Source organism: Lucilia sericata, unplaced genomic scaffold (genome assembly GCF_015586225.1).
Source record: "Lucilia sericata isolate MDLA Ls3-8-SP2 unplaced genomic scaffold, ASM1558622v1 Contig000262F_arrow, whole genome shotgun sequence".
NCBI classification, from domain to species: domain Eukaryota; kingdom Metazoa; phylum Arthropoda; class Insecta; order Diptera; family Calliphoridae; genus Lucilia; species Lucilia sericata.
This window is the reverse complement of record NW_023994287.1, coordinates 105,741-118,528: the sequence shown is the minus strand read 5'-3', so window position 1 is coordinate 118,528 and position 12,788 is coordinate 105,741. Positions and strand designations below refer to the sequence as shown.

General features: G+C 30.2%; 1 protein-coding gene across 1 annotated transcript in view; it reads right to left on the bottom strand.

The window, feature by feature from the left end:
* LOC119602896 (mitogen-activated protein kinase kinase kinase kinase 5) overlaps positions 1–12,788 on the bottom strand; it is a gene marked incomplete at its 5' end in the record, with an annotated part of 81,362 nt that overhangs the window by 38,695 nt on the left and 29,879 nt on the right. Inside the window, 3 exons of the mRNA XM_037954695.1 lie at positions 512–599; positions 2,489–2,787; positions 6,832–6,930. Coding sequence (XP_037810623.1) covers positions 512–599; positions 2,489–2,787; positions 6,832–6,930 — 486 coding nt within the window. The remainder of the gene's footprint in view (positions 1–511; positions 600–2,488; positions 2,788–6,831; positions 6,931–12,788) is intronic.

Here is a 12,788-nt window from a genome sequence, read left to right as displayed (position 1 = left end):
TGAACTAGAACTGAACTAGAACTGAACTAGAACTGAACTAGAACTGAACTAGAACTGAACTAGAACTGAACTAGAACTGAACTAGAACTGAACTAGAACTGAACTAGAACTAGAACCGAACTAGAACCCAACCAGAACCGAACTAGAACTGAACTAAAACTGAACTAGAACTGAACTTGATTTTACAGAATATTTTCATATTATATAATTTTTTCGGTCAAAAAGTTTTGGGTCGTATGAGTATTGTTTATTAACTATTACCAAATAAATATTAATCATACGCGCTGAATTTCAACTAACATTTCTATATATTTTTCTCCGTAAATATCGATTTTTAGATCATTGAAAGAAATAAAAAGATTTCGTAAACTAAAATCTCCGATTAGCTTAAAATTTAAAAACTAATCCCCTTCAGAAACACTCTTCTCACATCACAATTAAAACCCAACCAATCTATCCATTTACACATATACATTCATTCATACATTTCAACTTTTAAACATACACTTACCTGTTTTTAAAGTATGATTTTGTGGTGAAATACCATTTGGCCTTGATGTCATTTTACTGGCAATACGTTGTGGTACACTGGCAACCGTCTAAACGAACATCAATTTTAGTTTTTTTTTTTTGTAACACATTTTGTTGCCAGGATTTAAAACAAATAGAACAGACACGAAGGGATCAAGACATGAAAAATCCATTCGAATGTTCCGTTGTGTTTGTGTACGTGTGTGTTTGATGCAACATTTAACAGGTACAAAAATTGAGGATTTATTAAAGAGGGGAAGATAAAAATGTAACAATTAATTAGGAAATATTTTAATTAGTTAAATTGTTAGACAGTAACTTGAACATAATAATAAATGGTAAACAATTAACTATATGTAGATGTAAGAGAAAATATATTCAAAATGCTGAAAATACTTTTATTAATTGAAATACTATGAAGAGAAAATTGTGATGATCTGTTGACAGATAAGGATGAGAAAAAGTTTAAATATTTGGATCAAAATTGTACTTTTTTTATACTGAACTGAACTAGAACTGGATTATAACTGAACTAGAACTGAACTAGAACTGAACTAGAACTGAACTAGAACTGAACTAGAACTGAACTAGAACTGAACTAGAACTGAACTAGAACTAAACTAGAACTAAAGTAGAACTAAACTAGAACTAAACTAGAACTGAACTAGAACTGAACTAGAACTGAACTGAACTAGAACTAAACTAGAAATAAACTAGAACTAAACTAGAACTAAAGTAGAACTAAACTAGAACTAAACTAGAACTGAACTAGAACTGAACTAGAACTGAACTAGAACTGAACTAGAACTGAACTAGAACTGAACTAGAACTGAACTAGAATTGAACTAGAACTGAACTAGAACTGAACTAGAACTGAAGTAGAACTGAACTAGAACTGAACTAGAACTGAACTAGAACTGAACTAGAACTGAACTAGAACTGAACTAGAACTGAACTAGAACTGAACTAGAACTGAACTAGAACTGAACTAGAACTAAACTAGAACTAAAGTAGAACTAAACTAGAACTAAACTAGAACTGAACTAGAACTGAACTAGAACTGAACTAGAACTGAACTAGAACTGAACTAGAACTGAACTAGAACTGAACTAGAACTGAACTAGAATTGAACTAGAACTGAACTAGAACTGAACTAGAACTGAACTAGAACTGAACTAGAACTGAACTAGAACTGAACTAGAACTGAACTAGAACTGAACTAGAACTGAACTAGAACTGAACTAGAACTGAACTAGAACTGAACTAGAACTGAACTAGAACTGAACTAGAACTGAACTAGAACTGAACTAGAACTGAACTAGAACTGAACTAGAACTGAACTAGAACTGAACTAGAACTGAACTAGAACTGAACTAGAACTGAACTAGAACTGAACTAGAACTGAACTAGAACTGAACTAGAACTGAACTAGAACTGAACTAGAACTGAATTAGAACTAACCTAGAACTGAACTAGAACTGAACTAGAACTGAACTAGAACTGAACTAGAACTGAATTAGAACTGAACTAGAACTGAACTAGAACTGAACTAGAACTGAACTAGAACTGAACTAGAACTGAACTAGAACTGAACTAGAACTGAACTAGAACTGAATTAGAACTGAACTAGAACTGAACTAGAACTGAACTAGAACTGAACTAGAACTGAACTAGAACTGAACTAGAACTGAACTAGAACTGAACTAGAACTGAACTAGAACTGAACTAGAACTGAACTCTAAAATTTTCGGTCAAAAGTTTATTTCTACAAAAAAATTTTGAGACGTATGAGTATTATTTATTAAATATTACCAAATAAATATTCGTCATACGCTCCGTAATTCAACTAATCATTACATATAATGCCTTCAAAACCTTAACGAACCATTTTGTTTTAAAATTTATTACCTTTAAATTAAATTTAATTTAAGAATAAAGTTACACACACACAACTTACCTCCTCATCACCATCCCAATTATAATAGAATTGTTGATTGGGATTCATGTATTTCTTAAGCAATTCTTTGGCCACACGCACCGACATCTCACCCTGTACGAAAGGATGCTGCAGCAGCCTTTCGGCTGTGGGACGTTTTTTAGGATTTTTCGTTAAAGCTGTTTTTACAAAATTATGAAATGTAGGACTCCATTTATCTTTATTACTAAGAGTTGGAGGTTTGAAACCACTTTTTGACATCAGGAACAAAGCACGCATGGGATGTAAATCAAACATAGGAGGTTGTAGTTCAGCCAATTCTATAAAACGAAGGAAATTAAATTAAATTAACCAAAAGGACACATGTGTGTTTAAAGTTTTCACAAAAATAAAATTAATTGCTGAAATGTCTTAACCTTTCTTTAAAACTAATGTTTAGTTTTTAAAAATCAATATGTTTATGTTACTAGCACAATAAATTGTACTTAAGGATCATAAAACAAAATAATTGAAAAACTCGTTTTGTTTCGAAGTTTTTAATATAAATTTCATATAATTTATTATTTTTATTACTTATTATTGTCTCTCTCTTTGGTATGTGGTGACATTAAAAGGAAAAACTCATAAAAATTTCAAAAATGTTATTTTTATGTGGAAAACAGTTTTGTCATAAATAATAGGGATTATTAATGTATGAGCAATAAAATAGTCTGGAAATATTTTGGCACTAAGGAAGTAGTAGTAGCCGAGAAGTGTTAGTAATACGTTATAGCTAGTGTTATAGGAAGGTAGTTGTTGTCTTAAGTAAGTGCCAGCAAAACGGAAAATATTAAGTCATAAAATTGTTGAGTCATTTTGTATTCGAGGCAAGTTCTTCTTTTTATACAAAGTCAGGAAACTATTAAATTTAATGAAGTCTTACTATTACACGTCATGTGAATGAAATTTCCGATTACAGTTATTTCCTATTTATAACATCTCTTCGAAGACATTTGCATTGGCAGAGAGATAAAATGTCTCTCCAGCCTCATTTACAGTATAGTCTACGGTATAGCCCACACTATAACTTATATAATATAGTCTGTAGTATTTTCTATAGTTTAGTCTATAGTCTGGTCCATAGTATAGTTGATAACCTAGTCATTAGTTGACTCTATAATCTAAAGCCTACTTTATAGTTTAGTATAGTTGAGTCTGCAGCCTAGTCTATAGTCTTGTCTATAGTCGTCTAGTCTATAGTCTTGTCTATAGTCTAGTCTATAGTCTAGTCTATAGTCTAGTCTATAGTCTAGTCTATAGTCTAGTCTATAGTCTAGTCTATAGTCTAGTCTATAGTCTAGTCTATAGTCTAGTCTATAGTCTAGTCTATAGTCTAGTCAATAGTCTAGTCAATAGTCTAGTCTATAGTCTAGTCTATAGTCTAGTCTATGGTCTAGTCTATAGTCTAGTCTAGTCTATAGTCTAGTCTATAGTAGTCTAAGCTAGTCTATAGTCTAGTCTATAGTCTAGTCTATAGTCTAGTCTATAGTCTAGTCTATAGTCTAGTCTATAGTAGTCTAGTCTAGTATAGTCTAGTCTATAGTCTAGTCTATAGTCTAGTCTATAGTCTAGTCTATAGTCTAGTCTATAGTCTAGTCTAGTCTATAGTCTAGCCTATAGTCTAGTCTATACTCTAGTCTATAGTCTAGTCTATAGTCTAGTCTATAGTCTAGTCTATAGTCTAGTCTATAGTCTAGTCTATAGTCTAGTCTATAGTCTAGTCAATAGTCTACTCTATAGTCTAGTCTATGGTCTAGTCTATAGTCTAGTCTATAGTCTAGTCTATAGTCTAGTCTATAGTCTAGTCTATAGTCTAGTCTATAGTCTAGTCTATAGTCTAGTCTATAGTCTAGTCTATAGTCTAGTCTATAGTCTAGTCTATAGTCTAGTCTATAGTCTAGTCTATAGTCTAGTCTATAGTCTAGTCTATAGTCTAGTCTATAGTCTAGTCTATAGTCTAGTCTATAGTCTAGTCCATAGTCTAGTCTATAGTCTAGTCTATAGTCTAGTCTATAGTCTAGTCTATAGTCTAGTCTATAGTCTAGTCTATAGTCTAGTCTATAGTCTAGTCTATAGTCTAGTCTATAGTCTAGTTATAGTCTAGTCTATAGTCTAGTCTATAGTCTAGTCTATAGTCTAGTCTATAGTCTAGTCCATAGTCTAGTCTATAGTCTAGTCTATAGTCTAGTCTATAGTCTAGTCTATAGTCTAGTCTATAGTCTAGTCTATAGTCTAGTCTACAGTCTAGTCTATAGTCTAGTCTATAGTCTAGTCTATAGTCTAGTCTATAGTCTAGTCTATAGTCTAGTCTATAGTCTAGTCTATAATCTAGTCTATAGTCTAGTCTATAGTCTAGTCTAGTCTATAGTCTAGTCTAGTCTATAGTCTAGTCTAGTCTATTGTCTAGTCTATAGTCTAGTCTATAGTCTAGTCGATAGTCTAGTCTATAGTCTAGTCTATAGTCTAGTCTATAGTCTAGTCTATAGTCTTGTCTATAGTCTAGTCTATAGTCTAGTCTATAGTCTAGTCTATAGTCTAGTCTATAGTCTAGTCTATAGTCTAGTCTATAGTCTAGTCTATAGTCTAGTCTATAGTCTAGTCTATAGTCTAGTCTATAGTCTAGTCTATAGTCTCGTCTATAGTCTAGTCTATAGTCTAGTCTATAGTCTAGTCTATAGTCTAGTCTATAGTCTAGTCTATAGTCTAGTCTATAGTCTAGTCTATAGTCTCGTCTATAGTCTAGTCTATAGTCTAGTCTATAGTCTAGTCTATAGTCTAGTCTATAGTCTAGTCTATAGTCTAGTCTATAGTCTAGTCTATAGTCTAGTCTATAGTCTAGTCTATAGTCTAGTCTATAGTCTAGTCTATAGTCTAGTCTATAGTCTAGTCTATAGTCTAGTCTATAGTCTAGTCTATAGTCTAGTCTATAGTCTAGTCTATAGTCTAGTCTATAGTCTAGTCTATAGTCTAGTCTATAGTTCTATAGTCTAGTCTATAGTTCTAGTCTATAGTCTAGTCTATAGTCTAGTCTATAGTCTAGTCTATAGTCTAGTCTATAGTCTAGTCTATAGTCTAGTCTATAGTCTAAGTCTATAGTCTAGTTCTAGTCTAGTCTATAGTCTAGTCTATAGTCTAGTCTATAGTCTAGTCTATAGTATAGTCTATAGTCTAGTCTATAGTCTAGTCTATAGTCTCGTCTATAGTCTAGTCTATAGTCTAGTCTATAGTCTCGTCTATAGTCTAGTCTATAGTCTAGTCTATAGTCTCGTCTATAGTCTAGTCTACAGTCTCGTCTATAGTCTAGTCTATAGTCTAGTCTATAGTCTAGTCTATAGTCTAGTCTATAGTCTAGTCTATAGTCTAGTCTATAGTCTAGTTTATAGTCTAGTCTATAGTCTGGTCTATAGTTTAGTCTATAGTCTAGTCTATAGTCTAGTCTATAGTGTAGTTTATAGTATAGTCTATAATCTAGTATATAGTCTAGTCTATAGTCTAGTCTATAGTCTAGTCTATTGTCTAGTCTATAGTCTAGTCTATAGTCTAGTCTATAGTCAGTCTATAGTCTAGTCTATCTAGTCTAGTCTAGTCTATAGTCTAGTCTATAGTCTAGTCTAGTCTAGTCTAGTCTATAGTCTAGTCTATAGTCTAGTCTATAGTCTAGTCTATAGTCTAGTCTATAGTCTAGTCTATAGTCTAGTCTATAGTCTAGTCTATAGTCTAGTCTATAGTCTAGTCTATAGTCTAGTCTAGTCTAGTCCATAGTTTAGTCTATAGTCGAGGGAATTGAAATAGAACAAAATTGAACGGAACCAAAACTGAACGAGAACTAAACTAGAACTGAACTAGAACTGAACTAGAACTGAACTAGAACTGAACTAGAACTGAACTAGAACTGAACTAGAACTGAACTAGAACTGAACTAGAACTGAACTAGAACTGAACTAGAACTGAACTAGAACTGAACTAGAACTGAACTAGAACTGAACTAGAACTGAACTAGAACTGAACTAGAACTGAACTAGAACTGAACTGGAACTGAACTGGAACTGAACTAGAACTGAACTAGAACTGAACTAGAACTGAACTATAACTGAACTATAACTGAACTATAACTGAACTATAACTGAACTATAACTGAACTATAACTGAACTAGAACTGAACTAGAACTGAACTAGAACTGAACTAGAACTGAACTACAACTGAACTAGAACTGAACTAGAACTGAGCTAGAACTGAACTAGAACTGAACTAGAACTGATCTAGAACTGAACTAGAACTTAACTAGAACTAAAGTCTATACTATGGGCTCCTTATTAAAACTTACCAATTGCTGTTATACCACAAGCCCAAATATCACATAATTGATTATAACCACCCTTTCGTTCAACAGCAGCTACTTCGGGAGCCATCCAATACGGTGTGCCTGCAAATTAAGAAAAACACAAATACAAATTAGAAAAAATAATCATAAATACAAATATAATTAAAAATTTATATAAAAAAGCCTAACAACAATGAACATACATATAAACAATTTAAAACCAAAAAGTAAATGTTTAACAAAATTTAATTATGTATTAATATAAACAAATTTATTGCTACATATTTTTTTTAGTAAATTTAATTCAATTGAAAAATAAAAAAAACACATAAAATTAGGAGTTAAATAATAGAAAAATTATAATACAATTAAAATTAATTAAATCTGTAATTAAACAGAACAAAAAAATGTTTTTAATAAATTCTATAATAAAAACTATAATATTAGTGTAAAATTAAATTAAAATAACACATTACACAGACGGACATACACACATTTATAAATACCTACAGACTCAAACACTTACATACACATAAAAACAATTTATAATCCTTGTCAAACACAAATAGTCTCTTTTAAACATTTTACACTTAATTGGCAATAATGCAGTTTGTGTCGCACTCATACACTTTTGTTGCCGATTTAAGAGATTAATATTTGAACAAAGACTCAGTTTGTATGTGTGTGCTTTAAAGTGTTTGTCTCTGTTTTTATTGTGTATTTGTAGGTGTTTTACTCTTTTCTCTGTTTATTATTGTTGATTTTGTGTGATTAATTTGATGTAAATTAAATCAAACTTTTAAATGAGATATTTTATGCATAAATTATGAAAAACACAAGTGTCTTTATCATTAACAAAGTAATTTACATTTTGCTTTAATTAATAATTTATTTGTTTTTCAAACATTAAATGGTTGTGGTGTAATGCAGGAAGGACTTAGAAAATAGTTTTATAGAGATTTCATAAATATCTTTATAGAATTCAATTTAAATATTAAATTGTTCAATTTAATTTATAAAGAACTTTAATTATTTGAATAAGATTTAAAAAGTTTGTGAACATTAACTTCAAGACGTATGAATATTATTGAATCTGACAAAAATTTATCATACGCCCCAGTAGAAACTCAAAACTACATTGAACTAGAACCTAACTTGAACTCGAAGTGAACTAGAACTGAAATAGAACTGAAATAGAACTGAACTAGAACTGAACTAGAACTGAACTAGAACTGAACTAGAACTGAACTAGAACTGAACTAGAACTGAACTAGAACTGAACTGAATAGAACTGAACTAGAACTGAAACTAGAACTGAACTAGAACTGAACTAGAACTGAACTAGAACTGAACTAGAATGAACTAGAACTGAACTAGAACTGAACTAGAACTGAACTAGAACTGAAATAGAACTGAACTAGAACTGAACTAGAAACTGAACTAGAACTGAACTAGACTGAACTAGAACTGAACTAGAACTGAACTAGAACTGAACTAGAACGAACTAGAACTGAACTAGAACTGAACTAGAACTGAACTAGAACTGAAACTAGAACTGAACTAGAACTGAAATAGAACTTAACTAGACGAACTAGGACTGAACTAGAACTGTAACTAGAACTGAACTAGAACTGAACTAGAACTGAACTAGAACTGAACTAGAACTGAACTAGAACTAACTAGAACTGAACTAGAACTGAACTAGAACTGAACTAGAATGAACTAGAAACTGAACTAGAACTGAACTAGAACTGAACTAGAACTGAACTAGAACTGAACTAGAACTGAACTAGAAACTGAACTAGAACTGAACTAGAACTGAACTAAGAACTACTAACTGAACTAGAACTGAAGTAGAACTGAACTAGAACTGAACTAGAACTGAACTAGAACTGAACTAGAACTGAACTAGAACTGAACTAGAACTGAACTAGAACTGAACTAGAACTGAACTAGAACTGAACTAGAACTGAACTAGAACTGAACTAGAACTAGAACTGAACTAGAACCGAACTAGAACTGAACTAAAACTGAACTAGAGTCCACAGTAGTTTTCGAACTAAAATGTTTATGATCTTGTTTTTATAACCAAAACATCCATCTAATTTCTTTAAAATTCCTTTAAAATCTGTTTAAGAAATTATGACAATATACCAACAAATTATTCAAACATAAATTGCTAAAACAATTTCAATTACCACTCTAACTAACACATTATTAATGAATAATAAAAAAGACACCACATTTAGTGTCCTTATTATTTCAAAAACAAAACTCAAAAACATCTTTAGAATTCCCACAGTTCTTTAGCAACAAAAACAACGACACTCCCTGTCAAAAATAACCAAAAGAACCTTGTTACAATCACTAACAACCATTTACACAACAAATCACTTTATAATGCTAAATTTTTCTATTTATTACATGTTTATTTGTTGTTGTTTACAATAGCAAGAGGAATATCTGTTTCCATTTACCACAAGCACCATTTTGCACCTCCTCCATTTTTTTGAGCGTGCTGAAGTTACAACAATGCGGTTTGCACACAGATTCCTACATATAGACAAAGGTTCAGTTTGGGGAAATTGAAAAAAGACACAAGAAGTTTAAATTTAAAGCAAAACAAAATAGGATGCTCTCTATTTATCTTTCCATTTCCTTATTGCGTTTTTTTCACACATTTATAAACACATTCCCATATAAATTAACATGTTATGGAGAGGGGTATGGTATGAAAAGTCGTTTAACAGATAGATAGATAGATAGATAGATAGATAGATAGATAGATAGATAGATAGATAGATAGATAGATAGATAGATAGATAGATAGATAGATAGATAGATAGATAGATAGATAGATGATAGATAGATAGATAGATAGATAGATAGATAGATAGATAGATAGATAGATAGATAGATAGATAGATAGATATAGATAGATAGATAGATAGATAGATAGATAGATAGATAGATAGATAGATAGATAGATAGATAGATAGATAGATAGATAGATAGATAGATAGATAGATAGATAGATAGATAGATAGATAGATAGATAGATAGATAGATAGATAGATAGAGATAGATAGATAGATAGATAGATAGATAGATAGATAGATAGATAGATAGATATATATAGATAGATAGATAGATAGATAGATAGATAGATAGATAGATAGATATAGATAGATAGATAGATAGATAGATAGATAGATAGATAGATAGATAGATAGATAGATAGATAGATGATAGATAGATAGATAGATAGATAGATAGATAGATAGATAGATAGATAGATAGATAGATAGATAGATAGATAGATAGATAGATAGATAGATAGATAGATAGATAGATAGATAGATAGATAGATAGATAGATAGATAGATAGATAGATAGATAGATAGATAGATAGATAGATAGATAGATAGATAGATAGATAGATAGATAGATAGATAGAATAGATAGATAGATAGATAGATAGATAGATAGATAGATAGATAGATAGATAGATAGATAGATAGATAGATAGATAGATAGAAGATAGATAGATAGATAGATAGATAGATAGATAGATAGATAGATAGATAGATAGATAGATAGATAGATAGATAGATAGATAGATAGATAGATAGATAGATAGATAGATAGATAGATAGTAGATAGATAGATAGATAGATAGATAGATAGATAGATAGATAGATAGATAGATAGATAGATAGATAGATAGATAGATAGATAGATAGATAGATAGATAGATAGATAGATAGATAGATAGATAGATAGATAGATAGATAGATAGATAGATAGATAGATAGATAGATAGATAGATAGATAGATAGATAGATAGATAGATAGATAGATAGATAGATAGATAGATAGATAGATAGATAGAAGATAGATAGATAGATAGATATATAGATAGATAGATAGATAGATAGATAGATAGATAGATAGATAGATAGATAGATAGATAGATAGATAGATAGATAGATAGATAGATAGATAGATAGATAGATAGATAGATAGATAGATAGATAGATAGATAGATAGATAGATAGATAGATAGATAGATAGATAGATAGATAGATAGATAGATAGATAGATAGATAGATAGATAGATAGATAGATAGATAGATAGATAGATAGATAGATAGATAGATAGATAGATAGATAGATAGATAGATAGATAGATAGATAGATAGATAGATAGATAGATAGATAGATAGATAGATAGATAGATAGATAGATAGGTAGATAGATAGATAGTAGATAGATCGATAGATAGATAGATAGATAGATAGATAGATAGATAGATAGATAGATAGATAGATAGATAGATAGATAGATAGATAGATAGATAGATAGATAGATAGATTGATAGATAGATAGATAGATAGATAGATAGATAGATAGATAGATAGATAGATAGATAGATAGATAGATAGATAGATAGATAGATAGATAGATAGATAGATAGATAGATAGATAGATAGATAGATAGATAGATAGATAGATAGATAGATAGATAGATAGATAGATAGATAGATAGATAGATAGATAGATAGATAGATAGATAGATAGATAGATAGATAGATAGATAGATAGATAGATAATAGATAGATAGATAATAGATAGATAGATAGATAGATAGATAGATAGATAGATAGATAGATAGATAGATAGATAGATAGATAGATAGATAGATAGATAGATAGATAGATAGATAGATAGATAGATAGATAGATAGATAGATAGATAGATAGATAGATAGATAGATAGATAGATAGATAGATAGATAGATAGATAGATAGATAGATAGATAATAGATAGATAGATAGATAGATAGATAGATAGATAGATAGATAGATAGATAGATAGATAGATAGATAGATAGATAGATAGATAGATAGATAGATAGATAGATAGATAGATAGATAGATAGATAGATAGATAGATAGATAGATAGATAGATAGATAGATAGATAGATAGATAGATAGATAGATAGATAGATAGATAGATAGATAGATAGATAGATAGATAGATAGAATGTCTTTTTAAGTACCTTTTAAGACCCGACTCGCACATTTAATAATTTCTTGTAAAGTCTTCTCGTGTTTTGTTTTCTATTTCATTTTCAATTGTCTATTTATTTTGTCATATCATGTCATATTGTAGCTGTTGTTGGTACTAAAACTGTTTGCCACACATGAATACATGTAAACATGTGAGTGAGTGTGTGTGTGTGTGTGTGTATGTATGTAACGTTGTGTAGGTGTGTTAAACATTTCATGTTGTCATGTCAATGTAATAAATGTGAATTGCGAATATGGGGATTCACAGCTACAATGACAGCAACACAATATCTAAGGCAAATACACAAACTTGAAGAAGAATTACAAGAACTAAAGTAGAAAATAACATGACACAAAGACTACTGCTGCAGCTTTTGCTCTGTTTTCATATTGTTTATTTAAGAAAAACTAGAAAAGGAGAAAAGAGAAATAGCTAAGAAACCATGTAAAAGTTCATGCTATCAAAAAAAAACTATAATTTTAAAAATAAATTCAACCTTTAACATAGTTTTTTCACCCCGTTTGTTATTGTTGTTGCTGCTATGTGTTTGCTGGTTGTTTTGCAGCAATTGAAATTGTTCTTTTTACCTTGAGGCATAGTTTCTTGCAACTGCAATAACAACAATAACAAATAGTAGTATGAACAAGATATGAATGAATGAAGACAACTCATATAAAAGACAAGGAAGAATATTGAAATTTTTACAGATTTAGAACTTATGAAATTATACATTTCTGGGTGTGCTCTTTCGTTTCCATTGTGGGAGGACAAATATTTGTCTACAGTTGGAAGTTATCAGTTGATGATCATCGCTTTTGTGAGAAGTAATGGTTTATAAAGGTCAAGGAGTACATTTGTTACATTGTTGATAACTCTCCTATAAAAA